This window comes from Felis catus, chromosome E1 (assembly GCF_018350175.1).
Source record: "Felis catus isolate Fca126 chromosome E1, F.catus_Fca126_mat1.0, whole genome shotgun sequence".
In the NCBI taxonomy this organism is placed as follows: domain Eukaryota; kingdom Metazoa; phylum Chordata; class Mammalia; order Carnivora; family Felidae; genus Felis; species Felis catus.
In genome coordinates, this window is record NC_058381.1 from 22970782 (window position 1) to 22996170 (window position 25389).

A 25389-nucleotide genomic window follows, 5' to 3' on the forward strand; every position below is an offset into this window, starting at 1 on the left:
AAAACAACTACCAGGTGAAAGCTTGATGAGGAACAAGATATTTAAATAGTCTTGAAGTTTCCTTTCACAAATTACTAATCACAAAGGAAAAAACAGTAACTTTACAGGGTTAGGACTTGGTATTTACCAACTTAACCACATATTTGATGGTAACATCACCTATAATGGGACGCATTAACATTATTTGCCTCTTGATGTCATTCACTGAGAAAAACATACCATCCCCTAAGAATTATGCCTGTCAAAATGCATAACCTCAATGTAATCATGAGGGAACATCCATGATAAACCCCGTACCGAGGGCATTCTGTAAAATAACTGGCCTAAACCTTTAATAAATGTCATTATCATGAAAGACAAAGGCTAAGGAACTGTTTCAGGTTAAAGAAGACTAAAGAGATACTATAGTAAAATATAACATAGTGATCATTGGATCCTGGCCTGAGGGGGGATGGTGGTAAAATTACTATGAAGGAGGTTATCAAAACTTTTGAGTTGAGTCCATAGATTAGATGATGATGATGTGTCAATGTTAAATTTCCTGATTTTGATCATAGCATTATGGTTATATAAGATAATCATTTTTGGAAATTGTACATTGATGTACTTAGAGCTAAAGAGACAGGATGGCTGCAGTTTACTATTATTGTTTACTATTATTCAGGAAGAAACATGTAAATATATAGAACATATGATAAAGCAAATGTGGCACAATGTTAACAATTGGGGACTCTTGCAACTTTTAAGATTGAAATGATTTTTTTTTTTTTTCTATTGAGAGAGGGAGAGCGAGAATCCCAAGCAGGCTTTGCACTGTCAAAGCAGACTCGACCTGGGGCTTAATCTCACAAACCATGAGATCCTTACCTGAGCCGAAATCAAGAGCCAGATGCCTAACTGACTGAGCCTGGTGCCCCTGTAAAAAAGTTTTGTTTTTGTTTTGTTTTGTTTTTTAATTTTAAAATAGGAGGGCACACTGTGGTGGTCTAGAGTGAGCAAACAGCATATCTGCTTGATACGCTGTTTTCAGGAAAGTGCAAGCATATCTGGCCTCTTCTGTTCATTTGGAGTTATGTCAGGGTAAACAAACTCTTCTATTACAATACAGAGAACTACATAGTGAGTTTCTTAATTTTATCAACTGCTAGTCTGTGACTTTCAATCTTTCCTACACATTGGAATTTCTCAGGGAAGTGTAGAACAATACTGATATCTAGGACCCTCCACCTGAGATATCCTGACTTCATTGGTCTGGGCTTTGGCCTGGGTGTGGGGATTTTTTAAGCACCCCACATTTTTCTCTTGTGTAGCCAAGATTGAGAACCATTGCTCGCTGTTAGCAGTGGTTGGTAGATTTGATTAGTGGGAGGAGGAAGAGAAAAATAGAAGAACTTGTATGTATGAGATAATTTGTGCCCTCTTTGGCTCTCACCCAACTTCTTCCCTATCTTTATTTTCTATACTTCACAAAAACTATTAGCACTTTGTCATTCATTATCAGCTTTTTTTCTGATTGTCTTACCATTCTGAAATGGTATTTATTTCTTCTTTTGTTAACATTTTGTGTGCTTTATGACCAAGGTATTGTCTATGTTGACATAAAAATGTATAATTAAAAAACTCCCCTAACTCTTCAAACCTTCTTTTGTAATGAGTCCTGGTAACCTTTTTTTATTCAGGGATTTGTAAAAGTTTAAGACCTACAGATTGAATCACGGCTGGGTAAATACCACATTTTAAAAAATGGATAGACTGTGTTCCTTTTACTTCCTGCAACACCCACCAGAGCTGCCACTGGAACATATTCTTTAAGTTTATGCTAGGATTGGAATAGTTTCAGTTACATCCTGTTTTGATTCTTCAGCTCCTGCTGCTATTCACAGTTCAGACTTTTGAAACCCTGTGGCTTGTCCTTTACTGTTCCTAGAAGTAAATGATGGGAACCCTGAGAGCTGGATTTGGCAGCTGAGGACTTGATGGAGAGGAGCATGACTCTAAAGGGCCCAGCTTTCCTGACTGCTGTTTTTGCAGTTGTTGATTAAATAAAGCTGATTTTTGTAGCATTAATCTGTTTGCCTTGTTGGTAGTGGATTTTAATGTCACAAGCCTTTTTAGTGGTCAACTTTTCTGTTTCTTACCAGTTTCATCCTTCCCATTGAGAGGCTTTAATAGATCACAGAATTTGCTGTCCCCACTGTTTCTGTACTGATGAATGAAGTCTGGTTAAAATGAACATCAAGCACAGTCCTAGAAATGGAGGAAAATGAGGCAGTGTTGTTGAAGAGTTTAAGAGTACAGATGGAAGGTTGAACGGGGAGTAGCCAGTTTCTCTTTCATAGGCTTAGTGGTATATTTTCTTCTTTCTTTTAAAACCGGTGGAAGATTGTTACCTTTTCTTTCAGCGCCAGTTTTCTGAAGATAGGTGAGCCTGGTCCTTAAGATAGTGATGATATCCCTGGCATTTCCCAGTGTGGGGCCTGAGTACTCATTCAGGATTGTGCCTTTAGAAATGGTTCTGGTTTGTACCATTCTTGAAGCTTCAAGATTACCATTTTTGTTAGATCATTTGCATAGGATGGGGCCTTAAAGCCTGTCAGCTTCTTTCAACATTTATTTATTTTTGGGACAGAGAGAGACAGAGCATGAACGGGGGAGGGGCAGAGAGAGAGGGAGACACAGAATCGGAAACAGGCTCCAGGCTCCGAGCCATCAGCCCAGAGCCTGACGCGGGGCTCGAACTCACGGACCGCGAGATCGTGACCTGGCTGAAGTCGGACACTTAACCGACTGCGCCACCCAGGCGCCCCAAGCCTGTCAGCTTCTTAAAGTGCTAATTAGAGCAGTGATTCTCAGCCCTGGTTGTGCATTAGAATCACTTGGAGAGGGGCACCTGGGTGGCTCAGTCGGTTGAGCGTCTGACTTTGGCCCAGGTCATGATCTCACGGTTCGTGAGTTCAAGCCCCACGTCAGGCTCTGTGCTGACAGCCTGGAGCCTGCTTTGGATTCTGTGTCTCCCTCTCTCTCTGCCCCTCCCTAGCTCATGCTCACTTGCTTGCTCTGTCAAAAATAAACTTAAAAAAAAAAAATCACTTGGAGAAACTTTAAAAAGTATGAACCTAAGAGTTCTGTTTGACATGCTGATTTATTTGCCCCAGAATAGAGCCTGAGCATTGTTATTTTTATTTTTTTAGTGCTTATTTATTTGTGAGAGAGCGCATGTGTGCACACACGAGCGAGTAGGAGAGGGACAGAGGGAGAGAGAGACACGGTCTGGAGCAGGCTCCAGGCTCTGAGCTGTCAGCACAGAGCCTGATGTGGAGCTCAAACTCACAGACTGCGAGATCATGACTTGAACTGAAGTTGGACGCCCAACCAACTGAGCCACGCAGGCAGCCCGTTATTATTTTTAAATACCTCCCAAGTAATTTAGTGTCTAGCCAAGGTTGAAAACCTCTGGATTCAGCAGTCAGGAGACACAGTTCTAAGGGCAGCTCTGTCACTGACTCACTCTGATCTTTGAGCCTTAGTTCTTTATCTGTGAAATTGAGAGTGGGTGAATGAGCTGATATCTAGTGTCTCTTTGGCTTGAAAACAGATTTGTGAACCTGTTCCCGTGCCTGCATTTATTGTTTCCCTTGGGACCTTGAAATTCTGATGGAAGATCATCCCTCAGACGCCGTTCTCTCCCCTGTGTAGTAAGATATGAGATTTGCTTTTTCCCCACTCCCACACTTCTAAGATCCGGATTGCAGCTTCCTCTCTGGCATAACCTAAATGATGGTATCTTTATCAATGGTCAATTAATATTCTAGGGATTTGAATTGTACCTATCCTGTAATTTTTAAATCCTCTACTTCAGTTGCTGCCCTGTCTCTGGTCAGCTGTCATGTTATTTATTACAGAGTGTAGTATTTTGCTCTAGTTTTCTGGTCCTAGGATCTTACCAATTTGTTCTCTTTTCTTGTAGGAGAAATCTTTGAATTGAAGGCTGAACTCAACAATGAAAAGAAAGAAAAGAGGAAGGAGGCTGTGAAGAAGGTGATTGCTGCCATGACTGTGGGGAAGGATGTTAGGTAAGGGTCATCACTCCTGCTGTCGGTCACTTTAGACCCATACCCTATTTTATGGCTTTTACTGCTTTTCATTTAACTGTTGTAAACAAAGAACCTATAAGAATGGGTTTGTCCCACTGAAAATCACAAGGAAGTATAGTTGCTTTTACGTGAACTCTGTGACTTTTTTTTGAAGAATGAAACCAGTTTGATTTTCTTGGCGTCCAGATCTAGCATAAAACCTCCTGAGAGCTGGCACAGTTACAGATCTGTTGCTGAAGTAGTTTTAGGAGATGATAAAAATGTACCGAGAAGCAGAAGCTCATATGTTCTTTAATTGGCTCGAGCCAATGTTCTTAACTCTACAACTCTAGAATCAGTTGCTGAATTCAAGATGAAAATCAACGTTAACAAAGTCTGTTTTCTCACCCTCCCTGCTCTCCCCGTAATTCAGCCAGACCATTTGGAAATAGGTGCAGATTATCCACAAGCCCCTGAGGATTCCCAAAATCCTTTTGGGGGATTTATGAGGTCAAGGCTATTATAGTAATACTTAGGTATTATTTGCCTTTTCACTGTGTTGACATTTGCACTGCTGATGCCTTAGTGCGAATCAAGGTAGCAGTGCCAAACTGCTATAGTAGTCATTGTATTCTTCATCACCACTTACTTCCAGGAAAAAAGGGCAGTTTCACTTAGGGCTATTCTTCATTGAAGCATTAAAAATGTATTTTATTAAGCCTTGAAATATGAGTCAGGTCTTTTTAATATACCATGCGATAAAATAGGAATTATGCATAAAGCACTTCTGCATAACATAGTGTGATTGGTTGACCTGGAAGAAAGCCGATTGTTTGAATTGGGAATACCATTTTTAAGTAAAAGAATGATTGACAGATAAATTATAGTTAATCAGATCTTCAGTATTTGGGAGACATTTTATCAAAAATGAACAAAGTGAACCTGTCACTTCTAGAGAAAAAAATTGACAGATCCATTTTGAGCTTTAAAGTAAAAATTAGACTGTTGGAAAACTTGTATCTCTCATTATGAGCTTGACAGCATCCCAATACTTAGAGACTTTTCTGATGAGATTGGTGGTGAAATGAATTAATTATTATTTACTGTTCTCTGATGAAATGTGTCATTGGGAGGATCTGCATAACTCAACCAATATTTTCTAAATGACCAGTGCATAGATCATAGAAGTATCCATGGGTAAAAGATCCATTCACATTAAGTGATAAAAGATAGATCTTATTGCAAGCAAGTTTAAAAAGTTTGATATGGTTTCAGATTCCACATTGTAGCTGACTTTTAAGCTGATTAATGTGTGTGCTGAAAAAGACAAAAGAGAAAAAGCCTTTGTCTAGCTTTAATGTATCAAAGAATATCCAGTTATTTGAAAAAGCTGTTAAAATACTCCTGTCTTTTCCAGTTAATATATGTGTATGATTTGCTTCTTACACTTCAGTCAAAACAACATTCTACAGGGGTGCCTGGGTGGCTCAGGCGGTTAGGTGTGCAACTCTTGATTTTGGTCAGGTCATGGTCTCACGGTTTGTGAGTTCAACCCTCACATCGGGCTCTGTGCTGACAGTGTGTGGAACCTACTTGTTATTCTGTCTCCTCCTCTCTGCTTCTCCCCACTCACATTCTCTCACATTCTCTCAAAATAAATAAATTAACTTAACAACAACAAAAAACCCCAACATTCTACAACAGGTTGAATGCAGGAGCAAATATGAGGACATAGCTGTCATTGCTTAAACTAGACATTAAAGAGATTTGCAACATGTAAAACAATATCGTCTTAATTTTTTAAAAAATACAAATTTTTTTGCTTTAAAGTGATATGTTAATATGAAATGCATTTGTTATTTTAGAACTTTTTTTAGTGTTATTTTTGAAAGCGTATGCACATGCATGCAAGCTGAGGAGGGGCAGAGAGAGAGGGAGATACAGGAGTCAGAGAAGGCTCTGCAGTGAGAGTGGAGAGTCCGATGCAGGGCTCGAAACCATGAACCGTGAGATCATGACCTGAGCCAAAATCAAGAATTTGAACACTCAATTGACTGAGCTACCCTGGCGCCCCACATATCATAGTTTAAACAAAATGATAGTAGGTATCTTTTGGCCTTCATTGTATTTACTATCTAGTTGAAGAGATCCAAAATCTGAAAACTTAGGGAGTAATAAAATACAATTTTATTATTAGGAACTAGAGTATACATTAAAGGCAATAAGAATTCTACAAAAGAGAGATACGTGTAAATAGGAATAGTTGAAGAACACTTCTCGGAGGAGATGGGATTTGTGCCGTGCCTAGATAGCTCAAAGAGGCAGAATAAATAGAGCTGAGCTATTCATAGGTTATCATATTTCAGTCTCCCCTCCAAGTAACTTCAAGTTCAGTGCTGTGAGAAAGAAATACAATGTGAGCCCATATATGATTTAAAATTTTCTGATAGCCAAGTTAAAATAAAACATAGATGAAATTCTAATAATGTATTTTATTTAACAGTATATCGAGTATCATTCCAATATGAAATTTAAAAATAATAAAAATTATTGAGGTAATTTACATTATATTTTTCATACTAAGTCTTCAAGATCCAATGTGTATTTTATATATACATAAATATATATGTATGTGTATATGTATATGTGTGTGTGTATATATATACATATATATATCTCGTATATATATATATCTCGTATATATATATCTCGTGTATGTATATATATATATATATATATATATATATATATATATATATATATCTCACATCATAGTTCAGACTAGCCACACTGCCAGTGAGTAGCTACATATGACCAGTGGCTACCATATTGGAAAAATCAACTTTCTAGCTTTATAGGTTGATACTTAACAGTTTTTACCTCTAGAACTTTGTTCTTGACCAAGATCTTTTTGATCTTGGGCAGGTTGTTGGAATTAAATTACTCAGGATCTTAAATTTACTGTTGGTTAATGTGTCACATTTGTTTGTCAGTTTTTAGTTGTTTTGCCCATGAGTTATTCTAAGAAATGGAAAGAACATTCATTTTGGGGGAATGTTAATTAGTGTTTGTTGAGTATCTACATGTGCTTGAAACTAGGTATGTATATTGATTAAACAGTTTGCCTTTCAGAGCAGAAGTCATTGGTTCGTTGGAGATAAGGTGGATTCTTTGACTTTGCTGTCCATCTTCCTTTCTGTAAATAAGTATCTGCTTATTGTGTGTGTGTGTCCAGGAGCTGTACCATGTGACCAGTTATTTCAGCCATTCTCCTTTTTGTAGAAATATACTGACATTTGCTTTCTGGGTACTTGTAGTAAGATGTTCAGAAGTATTTAGAAGTTTTACAGTACTTTGTTAAAGCTTTAAGGGGAAGTTTAATTGCTAATCTCATAAAATTATAGTTCACCTATATTTTAAAAATACAGCTTATACGTTAAAATCCAATAAGCTCACCTTCTAATGATGCCACTTTCCTTTGGCTTTACAGGAAAGTAGTAAATCATGAAATGACTTGAACTTGGAAAAAGTGTAAACTCCTTTTATATTTGAGGAGACTCGTTTTCATTGTCTGAATATGTAATATTAAGAATAAAGAAATAGGGGCACCTGAGTCGCTCAGTTGGTTAAGTGTCTGATTCTTGATTTAGGGTTAAGGTCATGATCTCAACAGTTCGTGGGATCGAGCCTCTTGTTGGGCTCTGCACTGACAACATGGAGCCCGCTTGGGATTCTCTCTCTCCCTCTCTCTGTGCCCCTTCCCCACTTGCACGTGCTCGCTTGCTCTTTCTCTCAAATAAACTAAAGAAAAAAAAAAAAGAAAGAAAGAATAAATTCCACTAGAAGGGAATCTGGACGTCTTAGAAAAATGACTGATTTTAATTGTAAGATTAGAAATGAACCAAGTGATCCTGGATGGAACATCATGTCCTACCAGAAAGCAAGGAAACTGGTGAAAATACAGGGTCACATCCCAGGGACTCAGAAGCGAACTGAGTAAGTTCTCACTGGCCAAGGATAGAAGAATATGAACATTTAAAAAGTATAGCAACCATAGTGCATTGAACCTACAATGAATTGATATATAGAATTACTGTTAATTTGTATATGTGATAAAGACTGTTTTTTTAAAAGCAACATTCCAGGGGTTCCTGGGTGGCTCAGTTGGTTAAGTGTCTGACTGCGGCTCAGGTCATGATCTCACAGTTTGTGAGTTCAAGCCCCGTGTCGGGCTCTGTGCTGACAGCTCAGAGCCTGGAGCCTGCTTCGGATTCTATGTCTCCCTCTCTCTGCCCCTTGCCCTGCTCACACTCTGTCTCTGTCTCTCAAAAAGGGAGTAAACGTTAAAAAAAAAAAAAAAAAATTAAAAGCAACATTTCTAAAAGATATGTCCTAAAATATTATATGTGAAATTATATGATGTCTAGGATTTGGTTAAAAATAATCCAGAGCAACTAGATGGGATAGGGACAGGGAGGGAAGGAGAATGGATCGAGGACATGTATTAGTACTTGTTTATAGCTGGGTGATGGATATATTGGGTTCATTATACTGCTGTTTCTATTTGTTAGGAATTTTTGTAATGAAAAGTTTCTTAAAAACTCTATTTTTAGAGACTTTCTTGAGACCCAGGGTTACAGTTTCTTTAGAAATTCATCTCAGTGAGATAATTATTATTACCGTGGGGACATTTGTCCTTGCATCAGATCACTTTGTAAAATAAGGCCATTTCTTCAGGTTCTATCCATTGGCTTGACATCAACATCTTTTCATTTTTCTTTTCTCTTTTCTCCTCTCAGCTCTCTCTTTCCAGATGTAGTGAACTGTATGCAAACCGACAATCTGGAATTAAAGAAGCTTGTGTACCTTTATTTGATGAACTACGCCAAGAGTCAGCCAGACATGGCCATCATGGCTGTCAACAGCTTTGTGAAGGTAACATTTCCCCCAGGGACTCAAGACCAGTCTCTTCTGTCTCAAGTAACCTTTTCAGAAGTGTTTCTTGATATAGTTAATGTCTGCATTGCAAATAAGCAACCTCTGTTCCAAAAGAGGGCCTCTGGAGAAGTACTGGCACTGACTAGGAATGTTCATGTTTTTAAGCCTTCTTTATGCCAGCATTTGTCATCCAATTCAGACCATATGGAGAGCTTTCAGTTAGCTGGTCTTGGTGTCCTTGCCAGATGGAAGAAGAAAAGCAGGTGAAGAAGCCTTAATGTTTTACCTACCCAGGCTGACAAAGCTTAGGTATATCATTGCAGTTTCAGTAACCTGGGCTTTATCTAGTTTCCCTTTGTAAAAATTATGCTTATGAGTTAGAAGTAGTAGAAACCACAGGAGCTACTACCTCTGTTTTGTCTTACTTAATAGGTCTTAACACTGGATTAATTTTTTTATTATGGAAACTTTCAAACATAATGAAGTAGAGGAAATCGTATTATAAATTCCTACCCATCTTGTAGTTGCAGTAGTTAATAACCCATGACCGGTCGTGTTTTATTTATTCTCCCATACATGCTTTCCTGACTCCTCCTCATTCTCCTACTAGGTGATTTTAACGTAAATCCCAAACATGATAAAGATGAAAAATAATTTCATCCTTACATTTGTCAGAATAAGATCTCTTTTTTAAACATAACTACAATTTTCACATCTTAAAAAATTGACCATTAAGAAATTTCTTATTATTGAACATGCAGTCATAGTTTTCCTATCATTAGATTTGATGGACATAATGAGGCTGTACCTATTAAAAAATACATATTTTAATATTTTATATATATATATATGGTTTTTTGCTGTTTTTTCCCTTTGTTGGGAATTTAGTCTGCATTAAAAAAAAGACAGTATTTCTAAAATTAGCTTTTATTAAACTGTTCTGAAAAATAAACTATATGCTTGCTTTCTTATGGAATTTTTGTTCTTTACCTGTGTTTAGCTACATTGTACAAAATCAGAGAACATAACATTCTTTCTGTCTGGTGGTTCATAGGTGGACTACATCATTGGAAAGATAATTTAGTTTACTTGTTTTGTACTTTGGTGTATACAAGGTTTAGAATGTTTAAAGAAAATTTTTAGCATAGTGCAATTTAAGGAGTATTCTATTTGTACTGTATTTGGAAGCATTTGCTAATAAAGGAGAATGTAGGAGTGCCTGGCTGGCTCAGTTGGTAGAATATGCAACTCTTGAACTTGGGTCTGTGAGTTCGAGCCCCATGTTGGGTGTAGAGTTCACTTAAAAATAAATAAGTAAATAAATCCCTCATTTGGGGGGGGGGGGAAAGGAGAATGTATGTTAATTGGGATCTTGGAGGGCTCTCTCTGCTGCTTAACTCCAGGAACTTGGGGCAGGCCCAAACCAGTTTCTCTCTCCTTTGCTTTCTTGGCTGTAGGCCCCAGAAAGTCCCAACCTCTTTTCTCTCTACTTGATATTTGCAGACTGGCTCTGGAGTGGAACACATCTTTTCAATTCCTCATTTTTTTCCTGTTGTTAAGGGAGGTCCACTAATAGCCATGGGGATGGTATTACCAGCTCACTAAGGTGCTGCCCTTCTGGGCATTTCTTCACTGTGTTTATGAAACAATTAAATGACTTTCTAAGCTAAACTCTTAAATAAGCAACTAAGATTTGTACTTAGGAAACAATAGCATGGGATGATTTATGTTCTGATATAGAATGTAACTGGAAGCTTACATTAAGGAAATATTTTTTTGTGGTTTGTATAAACTAGACTATTTACTTTTAGTTACCATGTACACCTACAGTTGTCAATGATTTTTTTTTTTTTTTTTTTTTTTTTTTAAAGGACTGTGAAGATCCTAATCCTCTCATTCGGGCCTTGGCAGTCAGGACCATGGGGTGCATCCGGGTGGACAAGATTACAGAATATCTGTGTGAGCCCCTCCGAAAGTGTTTGAAGGATGAAGATCCCTATGTTCGGAAAACAGCAGCAGTCTGTGTGGCAAAACTCCATGATATCAATGCCCAAATGGTAGAGGATCAGGGATTTCTGGATTCTCTGCGGGATCTCATAGCAGATTCAAATCCAATGGTAACAAACTTCTGCTTTTATAAAGAGAATAGTGCTTAAAATGGGTCCCTTTTAAAAAATCATGTTTAAAACAAATCTTATGTTTGGGACATTGAAACCTAGGTTAGCTGTGGGAAGTATGAATTCTGTGTGTCCCTCAGATTATCTGTCTCACACTGTAGGTGTTTCTGAGGTGAAAACCAACTACTAAAATACTAGGGTCTTAAAGCAAACCTTTGTATCATACCTATCCCTGTATTTGCTCAGCAACCGGTTCTTTCATCATTTTTTTAAGAGGATTTTACCTTAAACTGATAGCAGTTTTTTAAAGATGATTTCTTCAGATGTTTGTGGTCTTTTCTAGCAGTGTGGCAATAGAAACAAAGTTATATTTATTGCTTAGTGATTTTTATGCATTCTTCTACAGGAAAATTCTAGGACAAGATTCTCTTTTGACAACTAACGTTTTAAACATTTGGTAGCTGGGAGTGCCTGGGTGGCTCAGTCGGTTGAGCGTCAGACTCTTGGTTTCAGCTCAGGTCATGATCTCACAGGTTGGTGAGCTCGAGCCCCACATCAGACTCTGTGCTGATGGTGCAGAGCCTGCTTGGGATTCTTTCTCTCCCTCTCTATCTGCCCCTCCCACGCTTATGCTTGTTTGTGAATGCGTTCTCTCTCTCTCTCTCTCTCTCTCTCTCTCTCTCTCTCTCTCTCTCAATAAATAAATAAATAAATAAATAAATAAGCTTAACCAAAAAAAAAAAAAACTTTAAACATTTAGGAGCTGGAAAACAACTTGACACCTTAAAGTTTGGAGTACTTTTATTTCTCATATTAACATTTTTAACTTTGTCCATGTAATGAAGGGGAGAAAGTCCCAAGTGGTATGTTGACTCTGCTGGTAACTGGAGCTCATTTGAATTCAATGATTGGTCAAAGTATCATTGCTGAGAAGATGAAGGAATATGGCCACCTTTTCTCCCCTTTTTGCCTAATACAATATTTACTTAGAGGTGAATAATTGTGAGTTAATCAAATGAGTGACCTTTGAATACTTTTCTTGTTGTTGAACTTTCTGGAATTTGCCTTGAAATAGACATTGCCTCTCACTTGCAAATTACCCACTCAGATCTCTGCTTTGATATTTCATTTGGTTCATCTTCTTCTTTGAATAGCCTTGGCTTCTGTTTATTCTCCTTCAAGTTTAGTATCAAGGTCAAAGGATGAAGCAAGCCCCACTTTTTTTTTTAAGGTACTGTGGTACTTACTATCATCAGGAATCTTTTTAGCCACCTTCTAGGTACAGCAGTGGGTGCAGATATGGATGTGCTTAAACTATGACTTCTGATAGGATGTCACCATCAGTAAGAAGATTCAGCCTTTGCTTTTTTCCACCTCAAGTAAGATCATGTGACTTCTCCCCCGCTTTTTTTTATTCCATACAGGAAGAAATTTATAGGGGCGTCTGGGTGCCTCGGTTGAGCGTCCAGCTCTTGATTTTGGCTCAGGTCATGTGATATCACGGTTCGTGGGTTTGAGCCCCATGTTAGGCCCTGCGCTGACAGTTCAGAGCCTGCTTGGGATTCTCTCTGCCCCTGTCCTGCATGTGTGCTGTCTCTCTCTCAAATAAGTTTAAAAAAAAAAAGGAAGAAAGAAATTTACAAGGCATTAGTATCTATGTTATAGACTATGTAGTTGGTCCTAAGTTGTATTTTAGTGTTGTTTCTGAGTCACTGTTACTCTGAACAGCTGTACTGGAAATTTTCTACCTGAGGACAAGTGAGAAGATGAAAAGTATTTGGCTTCCATGCTCCCAATTTCAGGCATCCAGATGAATAGGGTATTGTGCACTCATGGAAACTTGTTAAATAGTGGGACTAGGAATGTGGAGTGGAGTGAGGTGAAAATGAATTCTAACTTATTTAGGCAATTCCATTTTGGGGAGAAAAAGGCATTTTTACACTAATGTAAATTCTTCAAAGTAGAACCTACAAAATTAGATGATTAGGGATAGGGAGTAACTGATGGTTTAGTAAAGGTTTGCTTTTTCTTTTTTCTGCTCTTTTCATTTTTTTGTACCCAAGCACTTAGAACTTAAAACTTTATCCAGATCAGTTGAGAGGGTGGAATGATTCTGGAACAAGCCTAATTTAACTTATTTTAAGTTTTCATTATGGAGGAAGGGCTGGTTTTGGCCAGATCCTACTCTCAAGTAACATGTATGCCATTTATTTATTTATTTATACTTTATATTATGGGAATTTTCAAACATATTCAAAATTAAAGTGACTAAATGAAAATGAGATAAGTGAAATGAATCCATTTACCATCATCAGATTCGGTAATTATCAGCATGTGCTAGGCTTGTTTTACCTATTTTCCCCCATGCCATACCTACCTATGTAAGTAATATAAACAGGCAACACATCAGTGGGTCTCTGTTTGAATTTAATATAACATTATATTAAGCTATAATACTCTTTTTTTTTTTTTAATTTTTTTTTCAACGTTTATTTATTTTTGGGACAGAGAGAGACAGAGCATGAACGGGGGAGGGGCAGAGAGAGAGGGAGATACAGAATCGGAAACAGGCTCCAGGCTCTGAGCCATCAGCCCAGAGCCTGACGCGGGGCTCAAACTCACGGACCGCGAGATTGTGACCTGGCTGAAGTCGGACGCTTAACCGACTGCGCCACCCAGGCGCCCCAGCTATAATACTCTTAATAAAATTTCCTAATCTGTTTTTACTACAGCTTATCAGGAGGTGATTTCAGGGGATTTTCACAAGTTACCTTTGAGGAAACTTTTAGAGAAAATTTAAGGTCACCTGGTAGATTTTGAGAAACTTTCAGGAGCCACTTTTGTTTACTGTGTCTTTATTGCCGATTTTCCTAGAGCAGGTGTCAGCATTAATTATCATTGGACCTATCGCTCTCTAAGTAGAAAATCTTTTTGATTCTCGTCACATTTCTCAGTAGCAGAACTTTTCCCTTGATATTGTTCAATGGAGTGCTAGCAAGGCTCACAGGGTGCAAAATTTAAAATGGTACTCACATTCAGGTGCCAGCTCCATACCTGCAGAAGCCTGAAAGTGGAGTGTCTCCTTAAGCTTGTGCCTTACTTGGCTTACTCTTGTTCTGGTCTTGTTTTACATACAGTTATTCAAATCATTTTTTGAGCTCTTCATGCTTGTTTTAGTGAAGAACTGAAAAGTTTGTTAAGATAGCCAACAGACACACATGCCTACCTTTGATCTCGAACCCATACTTTTCATCTCAATCGATGTCCTGCTTTTTGCCAAAAAGTATTACAACCGGCATTTAGACCACTGATTTTCCTTTTTTATCAGCTGGGTCAAATACTGTTGATAGGAAACAGGTGAGTACATGAATGTAAGGTTTAATAGCTCAAACATCTGAGAGATTCCAAAGGATTCTGATGACCATACGTTCTTAGGAAAAGGGAAATTTAAACTTAAATGCATTCTATGCCAGATACATGCTTTTACTTACGATTTATTGCTTCGTTCTCTTATCTTCCCAATGCAGTAGAGGTTATTCCATGTTGAGATCAAGAAGTGTACACTCAGGAAATTATCCCAGAGTCCTACAGCTAGTGCTAATATAGCCAGGATTCTAACCTAGTTCTGAGTCCCAATACCCGTTATTGGTCACTGTCTTCATAGAGGTATGTCTACAATAGAATTTAAATGTGTGTATTCACACGTACACATTTAGAACTGTTTTATTGTTTCAAAATGGTTAAAATTTTGAATATATGAAGGCCTTTAATTATCTGAGACCTGTTTTACTGTGGAAATCCTCTCAAGCTCCTTACTCTGATGCTTGAGTCCTCTTCTGCTCTGGAGGGTATTTTGTTGCACTGTTTCAGAAGTTGTTCCACACGGTGGCAGCACTGCACCAGAAAATACTAGAATCTCTTGCAAAAAAAAAAAAAAATTAACGTTTCCAGGGGGTTCTGCTTTAGTAATTTTCTTATAGCTCACTTCAGAAGGGCATCCTAAAGGTGAAAGCACCTGCAGAAATGACTTTGAAATCGGAGAGTAAAATGTTGATCAAGATCTGAATACTTTTTGGGGTTATGTTGATTTCCAAGCTCATTCCTGGGAATAGGGTACCTTGCTGCAGGTAATAGATTTGTTTTCATTTCTTGTCTTTCTGGGGGGATCACACGCACTCCCTTTTCCTATAGTTATCCCATTTGTAACAGTTAAAGCAGACTTTCAGTGAAATACTATTTGAAAGAGAAAAGACAGACTTTGAAGTAAAAAAATTCTCTTAAATTCTAGCTCAACGTCACTGAGTTTCTTCTTCTGTTGAATGAGGGGCGCCATTGTAGAAAGGTGTTAGGAGTATTTATTGAGTTGTGGTATAAAAAGTGCGTATTCAAGGGGCACCTGGGTGGCTCAGTTGCTTAAGCGTCCAACTTCAGCTCAGGTCATGATCTCACGGTTCATGAGTTTGAGCCCCGCGTCAGGCTCTGTGCAGACAGCTCAGAGCCTGGAGCCTACTTCAGATTCTGTGTCTCCCTCTCTCTTTGCCCCTCCCCTGCTCACGCTCTGTCTCTCTCCCTCTCAAAAATAAATAAACATTAAAAAATAAATAAATAAAAGCACATATTCAAGTGCTTGGCTTATGGGAGGTCATGAGAATGATGGCTGCTGCTCCTGTAACTATGAAATAGACATTAGACAGGGTTAACGTTATTGCTACAATATTAACTTAAAAGGTCCTGGTGCCGTTGATAGCTGTACAAACTCATATAGTAAAGTCTTTTCTGAGAGAATTAGAGCCAAACTTATTTTCAGATGCAGATTTTATTAACTCATTATTTTGAAAGCAAACCTGTATTCAGAATGAGCAACCACTTTGGAGCTACAGGAGAATAGCTCCCATGACTTCTTCACAGATGTCAGAATTATTTTATTTTATTTTATTTTATTTTATTTTATTTTATTTTTATTACATTTTATTACGTTTTATTACGTTTTATTACGTTTTATTTTATTTTTGAGAGGCAGAGAGAGAGCACAAGTGGGGGAGGGGCAGAGAGAGAAGGAGACACAGAATCCGAAGCAGGCTCCAGGCTTTGAGCTGTCAGCACAGAACCCAACATGTGGCTTGAACTCACAAATCGTGAGATCATGACCTGAGCCAAAGTCAGGTGCTCAACCGACTGAGCCACCCAGGCGCTCCCACAGATGTCAGAATTTTTAGAATTTCCGCCAAATGTATATTTACAAGAAAAAAATGCACTTTTGGGTGATAGTGATTGTTTTATAGCTTTTTTTCCGTACATTAGGATTTTCCCTCCTTTACTATGGTTTTTATTTTTTCCTCCAAGGCATTTGAGATACTCTGACTTCAGTTAGCATGTTCATGCTAGAGTCTGCCACTCCTGAGACTCCCAACAACCCCATCGCATGGTTTCTTTTGTTTGTGAACTTCGCTCTCCTGAGTCCCGTTGGCTTAGGACTTTGCCCCTTTAATGTCTTCTAAACCTTCTCCATTCTGCTTCCATCAGTCACCCTGAGAACTGCCCTGGGAAGCCCCACTTCCCTCTGCTCTGTCCTCTCTGCCAAAGCACAAATTACTGAATAGGTAGGAAACCTATTTCTGTTTGATGAGTGTTCTGCACGAGCAGTATGTTCTCAGAATAGCCTCAGCTTGGCCCAGAATAGCCTTTAGCAAAGGTTCTGGTTAAAACTGCTAGCATCTTGGGGCACCTGGGTGGCTTGGTCAGTTAAGCGTCTGACTTTCAGTTTTGGCTCAGGTCGTGATCTCACAGTTTGGTGAGTTCGGGCCCCGCATCAAGCTCTGTGTTGACAGTGTGGAGCCTGCTTGGGATTCTCTCTTTCTCTCCCCTTCTCTGTCCTCTTCCCCTGCTCACAATGTGTCTGTCTCTCTAAATAAATAAATAAACAAACCAGTTAGCTTCTTTTAATTAGAAATTATTCTAGAAAGCTATCTTATAAAGAGGCCTTATAAAAATTTTATAAAGAGGCTTTAACTGGGTTCATTCACATATACCATGCAAGTGAAAGACAAACAGAACCCACATTCCAAGGATCGACATAGGATGAGAAGCCTCCAATGATCCAGTGCCAGCTCACAGGTCAAAAGGCAGTCACGTCTTTTTGGTGACCATCACCAGCATGTAGAAGCAGCATGGTATTATGGCAGTGGATCTCAACTGGGAGCGATTTTGCTCCCCAGGGTACATTTGGCAATATCTAGGGCACTTTTCATTGTCACAGCTAACCAGAGGGATGTTGCTAGTATCGAGTGGGTAGAGTCCAGGGCTACTTCAGACATCCTGCAGTGTATAGGACAGCCCCCTAGAGCAACCAGTTATTCATCCCCAAATGTCAGTAGTGCTAAGTTTGCAAAAATTTGGATTATAGAAGTAATAGAAATAGCATATAACCACGTAGGGCTAGAGTGGCTGCTGTTTTGAGTCCTGGTGTGGCTGCTTAATAAAAATGTTGCCTTTAGCAAGTTATTTAAAATGAGCTTCAGTTTCCTTGTCTTTAAAAAGGTAATAATGCTTATTTTACCCAATTATTTTGAATATGAAGGAATAATTTAAAAATTTAAATAATGCCAGGGGCACCAGGGTGGCTCATCGGCTCAGGTCTTGATCTCAAGTTTCGTGAGTTCGAGCCCCGCATTAGGCTCTCTACTGTCAGTGCAGAGCCCACTTGGGATCCTCTGTCTCCCTCTCTCTGCCCCTCCCCCACTTGTGCACACTCTCGTACTCTCACTCTCTCATTCTCTCCCAAAAATGAACACTAGGGGCGCCTAGGTGGCCCAGTCAGTTAAGCATCGGACTGCAGTTCAGGTCAGGATCTCACAGTTTGGTTCCTGAGTTTGAGCCTTGTGTCGGGCTCTGTGCTGACAGCTCAGAGCCTAGAGCCTGCTTCAGATTCTGTGCCTCCCTCTCTCTCTGCCCCTTGCCTACTCATGCGTGCGTGCGCACTCTCTCTCTCTCTCTCTCTCTCTCTCTCTCTCAAAAATAAACATTAAAGTTTTATTTAAAAAAACATCAAAAAATTTTAAATAATGCCTGATATATAGCAAATATTTAATGAAACTGTAGCTATTGAGGAACAGACCTAACATTGCATACTTTCTGATTATTATAATTTCTATTTAGGCCTTAGAAAGTTGTGGTTTGTTGTCAGTCAGTCTGAGATGGTACGTACTGAAAAACTCAAGTCTCTAGATCACTTTGTAAATTTGAGGATTTTTATCAGAATATAAATGATGCCCTTGTGGGCTATGTTGTCTTTCAAAGATCAGTCTAGAGCACATAGAAAAACTTCATGACTTCACTTGATTTCTGTTATCCCTAAATGTATATTAATAAGTAGAGTTTTAAAGTACAATTTCATACGTAAGTAAAATGAGAAATACATAATGTTCTTCGTGCTAAAAGTCCATAAAGGAGTTCCGGAGCTGGTAGAATTTTAGGTGCATGTGAGAGTGCCTGTAGGTGGTAGGCACTTAATAAGAGTAATGTGGGAGGTAATATGTTCAGTCTGTCTGGGTTCCCCATGTGAGTAATGTTATATTTGGTACCAAAAGAGGAGCGATTTCTGCAGGAATGGAGTAAGTAGAATCATTAGAGGCTGCTTTGATATAAGGCCGATTGCCCAGCTCTTGAATCTCCCACTGGTTGATCTGAGTGTTGTTCTGTCTCTGCTTATAGAGGAAGTAAATGATTTTTGTTTCCTGTGTAATAAACTCTGGAAATCTTTCTGTGATTCTCACTTCTTTTTAAATCAGTTTTCTATCAGTTGTTACTAACTTATAGGTTATTTTTTTATTCTTTTTACATTTTTTTAAGTTTATTTATTTTGAGGGAGGGAGAGAGAAACCCAAGCAGGCTCCATGCAGAGCCTGATCTCACAACTGTGAGATCATAACCTGAGCCCAAATCACGAGTAGGACCCTTAACCAACCAAGCCATTCAAGTACCCCTGAGTTGTTGTTGTTGTTGTTGTTGTTCTTCTTCTTCTTCTTCTTCCCTTTTTTTTTTTTTAATAAGCTCATTTAGGGGGGATAATTTTAGAATAACAGAAAAGTTGCAAAGATAGTACAGAAAGTTCTCATATACTCTTCAGTCACTTTCACTTAATGTTAACACCTTACATAACCATGGCACATTTGTCAAAACTAAGAAATTAGCATTGGTACGTTATTATTAACTAAAGTACAGATTTTATTTGAATTTCACCTGTTTCAACACAAATGTCCTTTTGCTATTCTAGGATTCAATCCAAAATACCAAATTGTATTTAATCACTTCTTTTTATAAAGAGTTGACTCACTCTGTATGAAAGTGTCTCAAAAACAGAAAAGTGCTTTGTAATTATGAAATGATATCTTTTCCTCTCCCCAGTACTGGATAGCATAGTGGTTAAGACTCAGACTCTTGAGCCAGACAGACTTGGGTTTGTATGCTGGTTCTATCATTTCTTGGCTCCCTGGACTTCTTTCCATCCTCATCTACATAGTAGAGGTGATAAATAAAATTTTTCTCGTAGGGTTGTTGTGAACATTAAGGAGGGAGAGCTTGCAGAGCCCTTAATCCTGAACCTGGCAGAGAGAGCCCTCCACAATATAACTGCCATTTATGGTCCATATTGTATAGTCACTGTGCTGCTGGAGATTAATAAGTTTAAAGGGGTTGATTTTTCAATTGCACATTTATTCTTAAAAGATTTAGTTCTTTTGTATATGTTATTTATTTAAAAGCAGACATTGTTTTTAGGGTAATTCTGGGGGCAGCTTACCCACAAACGAAGCTAGGTCTGTTTACAGTGTTACTTACTACACCATTGCAGAATTACTTTTAAAAGTTAATTTTTCCAGGAAATCCCTTTAAAGCAGTTCATCAGCAACTTCTTGAAAAGTGGATCTGTTGTACATAGTAATACTGAAAGATCACAGCTCATTCCTTTCTCAGTGTTCCCTTCAGGATGATCTCAAGGCTTTTTTTTTTTTTTTAAATTTTTTTTTTTTTTTTTAACGTTTATTTATTTTTGAGGCAGAGAGAGACAGAGCATGAACGGGGGAGGGGCAGAGAGAGAGGGAGACACAGACTCGGAAGCAGGCTCCAGGCTCTGAGCCATCAGCCCAGAGCCCGATGCGGGGCTCGAACCCACGGACCGCGAGATCGTGACCTGGCTGAAGTCGGACACTTAACCGACTGCGCCACCCAGGCGCCCCATGATCTCAAGGCTTTTAATGTGGCAGGGGGTTACTTTGTTCTCATAGGGAGATAACTGGTATGGTCATACATTTTTGGTTTGTGTTGCAGCTTGCTCTAGTGTAATTTCAGGGTCTGTGGGCCCACTAACCCTGATTGTTAGGAGTGCCTTTTGTCTATTTGTAGATACCTATTTGTGATGTGAGAATATTTGCATTTTGTCAGACCATATCTTAAGTCACTTTAAGTAATGAATTCTATTGAGTCTTATTTGTGAATCTTAATTGTTACCATGTATACAGACTTCCTTGTCATCATGAGCTGTGTTGACTCAACTAGGCAGACGTGTTGACTCAAGTTCCTTATTCATGGGAAGATGAAGGGGGGAAAATGGCACATTTTAGGATGTAATACAGTTGGCATATTATCTATTGGCATTCTGGACAGTGTGTTGGGTAAAAGTATGAGCTCTAAGTTTTACTTATGTGGTGCCACATAGTCATTGTGTCCTTAAGGAGATGATCAGGACTGAAACATGCTTGGAAGAAATACATGTTGCCTTGTGCTTTCACATGTCAGTTGAAGCAACTCTATAAAGGAGAAAGCAAGATTATGTATATTTCAGCATAATAGATTTTGGTCAGTTATTATGCTTTCACTTGATTTCAGTCTTTAGGGGCACCAACCAAAAGGGTTGTAAATTGAACAGGAAAACTGAAGTATAAACCTGGATAGAGAGTATGTGACCTTGAAGGTCATTGCTGGAAATGGAAGTCCTCTAAATAGTACTTGAGTTAATAGGGAGAAGTCACGGTACTGGAAAGTGATGTCTTTCTTGGGTTCTGAGGCTATGGAAATGAAAGTGCAGGATGAAAGTCATTCAAAGGGACAGGGACATGTGTGAGAGATTTCTCGTAAAGGAGCTTCTGTCTGTGACACTCCAGTCCCACAGGAGATCTGGATTTCCCTTCTAGATTTCTTTTTTTACAGGATCATTTTTATTTTAACCCTACCTGCAGCTCTAGCTTGTTCCTTTTAAAAAAAAAAAATGAGGTCAAATTTACGTCCTTATAATTGATGCATATCAGATAGAGGTAGCTTATAAATCAGATTTTATAGCTGGATAGTAAATCCTGCCTCTTTAAGTGCTGTCAGGATATGATTATCTCTGAAATATATGAAGTAGAAGAATACATTTTTCTCCTTGTATAAGTCTCCTTGTATAAAGGCATGTCACCTTTGCCTGGACATAATGCTTTGATTATATTATCCTCCCCCACCTCTGATGTTTCTTTCCATTTCTCCCAGCTGAAGTTCACAGCTCCTGGAAATTCTGCAAATGCTGAACGCAGAGTGATTATTACTCAGAAACTGGAAGCAGACACAAACCTTGAGTTCATATTCGAGCACTATCCCTTGCTAGCTGTGTCAACTAAACAAGTCACTAACTTCTCTAAATTGATTTATAAATTCATTTTTAAAGCCTATTTCCTTATCTGTAATAGGTGGATTTTGATAGCTACTACCTCAGAGTTGCTGTGAGGATTAATGGCACATAGTAAGTGCTCAAAACATTTCAGTAGTTACTGTCTTTTTTTCTCTTTGCGCAGCCTTCTCTATTAGGTATGGTATAAAGTAAGTTAAAACACAATTTGCTTACCTTAAAAAAAGCTCCGCTGGCTCCAAGGGTCCATAAGGAACTGTCACACTGAAGAGAGGTCTGTAGTTAAGGCAGAGAAAGATGTGTCTAGTATGGAGTGTGATTTTATATGTATCTATATGTTTTGTATATAAATGTGTATATGGATGTTTGTGTTTAATATCTGTATCTATAAAGTATACACATTACATTAGGGGGTGGGGTAGGGAGAAGTGTTTAGTTGCAGTCATCCCAAGAAACACCATAATTGGGAGGCAAGATGAATAAAAAAATTTTTTTACACTGTGTATGTGTTCCTTTGTAACCTATATGCCAACTTTTTATAAATCCACTAATGTACTGAGAAAACTCATTTAAGGAACCCTATTTATAATTATATTTTTAAAGCAAAGCTTCTTTAGAAATTCCTTTCTAGGTTGTCTCGCTGGTTCAGTTGGCAGAGCATGCAACTCTTGATCTCAGGGTTGTGAGTTCAAGCCCCATGTTGGGTGTAGAGATTACTTAAAAATAAAATCTTAAAAAAATACAAAGGAAAAAAAAAGAAGCTCCTTTCTTTTTTGGGAACTGTAGTTTTTTTTAAGATTATAGTTAAAAGGCTGTTCTCTTCCTGGCAGTGTTTCCTAAGAGAAGTGCCAGTTTTCCAGGGGAGAAATATTATGCATGTTAGTCTTAGTTCAAATTCAAAGTGATAGTTCAAGTGAAAGAGACCTAACCTTTGGGTTTTTTTGTTTTGTTTTGTTTTGTTTTTAATGTTTATTTATTTTTGAGACAGAGCATGAACGGGGGAGGGTCAGAGAAAGGGGAGACACAGAATCTGAAACAGGCTCCAGGCTCTGGGCAGTCAGCACAGAGCCTGACGTGGGGCTCGAACTCACGGACTGCAAGATCATGACCTGAGCCGAAGTCGGACGCTTAACCGACTGAGCCACCCAGGTGCTCCCTAACCTTTGTTTTAATACATGGGTATATTAAGGCAGTTACTCCAAGGGTTAGATTTTTTTTCTTTATTATGTTGGATTACTGTTTGAGAAGTCTTTCTGGAAAGAGGAAGTAGATCTTAAATTCTAATCTGTTATTTTTAAAGTTTATTTTTACAAATAGACAATATATGTGCTGTGTAAATAGTGCAAAATTCCAAACAAGCAGAGTATAAACATCAACAAGTGAATTGTCCTGTTACTGTAACCACCCAGCTGCTGTCCTGAAGTCAGTCTTTTTTCTCTGTCTACTTTAGAGTTGGTGTGACTAGCTTAAGTTTCCTTTAGAGTGGGAGAAATGTGGCTTAACGACCAGAAGACTACTACTCAGTCCCTACAGGCCCACCCGTAGTATGTTTCTGAAATCATAACAGCCTGTGAAGATTAGGAGTTGAGAGTGGAAAGACAGAACAGAGGAACTTGGAGAAGTTTTAGAGGAACTGTGGAATTTTGTTATTGGGGATGCATTTTTCTCTAGTTGGCCATTGGCTCAGTGACTGTTCGGCAGTAATCTCTTTTCTCAATGCAGGCCTTTCTAAATGTAATCCTATAATCTGGTCTCTCTGGATCTTTTAATGAGATTTACTTTTCCCTATTTCCTTTTTTGTTTTAATGTGATAATGAGTGGAAATTGCCTTATTTTGCCACCAGAACATATACTTCATTAGCCGCATTATACACTTGGTTTAATTTCCAATTGCCTATGATAATGACAGGGGAATTCTAATTGTTCGTTCTGTTCAGCATCCTTCTGTTCTCTTTCCTCCATTGCTTTTTTTGATTCCCTAAATTCTGACCTTTTCTTTTTCTACATTTCCTATTAACAGACTTTATATTTAACATGTAATTTTTCTAACTTCAAAAGGATTTAATAGCAAAAATTGGTAAATTGTGGTAGGACATCTTATCTTGGACAATTGGTAACCAAGATTGGGCATGTGTTGTCAGTAACAATTTGAAAACAGGCATTTGGTCTTCTGATATGACATTGTGATCCTTTATAATATAATGTCAATCCAAATGTAGAATACATGGGAAATCTCTTTTCCCTGCATGTACAGCACCTGAGATGATGGAGAGGATTAGTATTTCACTCTTCATGCCTTTTGTTTTTCCCTAAATCCCATGCTTGATGTTAGCAGACAAAAATTAAATCAGAAAAGAACTTCATACCTGCTACCATGTGGTATGTGGGCTAGACAATTCTTCCTGATTTGTCTTAATAGCAGTAAAATCATATTATATCCATAATCATACTTACAAGTGAGCCTTTGATTTTTCATCTTGGAATTTTGTAATCACTAAATTATAGCTGAAGAGGATTCCATTCATGGCATCATACCTTTTATGTAATTATGAATGTTGTCAGACTTACGTTATGTGATTAAAAAATCATGTTGTCTAGACATTTATATTCTAGGATAAATGCTGGGATAGCCCGCAAACTACTCAGATAAGGTGGATGGTAAAATCAATAGCTGAGGGGCATAGTTCAGCGTCCGACTCTTGATCTTGGCTCAAGACATGATCTCACGGTTCATGGGTTTGAGCCCCACATCGGCCTCTGCACTGATGGCATGGAGCCTGCTTGGGATTCTGTCTCTCCGCCTCTCCCCTTTTTCTTGCTGGCAAAAGGATACAACTCTTAGTTTCTTAAGCTTTTAACAAGGGACTTCAGTGAGAACTAAGAATGAGTTGACATTTGAACAATTTTAATATATATGACTGAAGCTGCTATCTCTTATCTCATTGATACTTAGAGAATATTTGGATTCAGTCTTTACCTTGCTTGTTTTTAGTAACACCTGGAAGCCTCACTGAAAAATGGGGTTATAGGGGTGCCTGGCTGGCTCTGTTGGTAGAGCATGCAACTCTTGATCTCAGGATTGTGAGTTTGAACCCCACGTTGGCCATACAGATTACTTTTAAAAAATGTGGTTTTAGGAGCGCCTGGGTGTCTACATCAGTTGAGCATCCCACTTTGGCTCAGGTCATGATCTCGTGTTTCTTGAATTTGAGCCCTACATCGGGCTCTGTGCTGACAGCTCAGAGCCTAGAGCCTGCTTCAGATTCTGTGTGTCCCTCTGTTTATTCCCCTCACCTGTTTACATTCTCTCTCTCTCTCAAAAATAAACATTAAAAAAAAATTTTTTTTTAAAGTGTGGTTTTAAATTCACTTGTATAGGGCCATAGTATGGTTTCTTGTGTGTTTTTATTTTTGTGTGTTTTTGCAATTTTTAAAATACTTTAAATATTCACTGGCTATAGACTTATTAGTTATATCAGGAATAATCTGTAATTTTGATAAAGGTTCACTTTTTCTTGAAACTAGTATGGATTCCCAGATCTGTAAGTCAGGATACAAGTGTACTTTCTTATATTTGGTAACAATTTTTCATATGTCATATTGC

At 38.3% G+C, this 25389-nt stretch overlaps 1 protein-coding gene across 4 annotated transcripts in view; it reads left to right on the top strand.

Moving 5' to 3' along the window:
- Positions 1-25389, top strand: part of AP2B1 (adaptor related protein complex 2 subunit beta 1) — a 127275-nt gene that overhangs the window by 9498 nt on the left and 92388 nt on the right. For 3 of the 4 annotated variants that reach the window (XM_023244427.2, XM_023244429.2, XM_023244428.2), the window contains exons 3-5: positions 3968-4073; positions 8873-9008; positions 10883-11128. In XM_023244427.2, coding sequence (XP_023100195.1) covers positions 3968-4073; positions 8873-9008; positions 10883-11128 — 488 coding nt within the window. Of the gene's footprint in view, positions 1-3595; positions 3696-3967; positions 4074-8872; positions 9009-10882; positions 11129-25389 lie in introns of all 4 variants that reach the window. The other variant, XM_023244430.2, reaches the window with a different exon arrangement.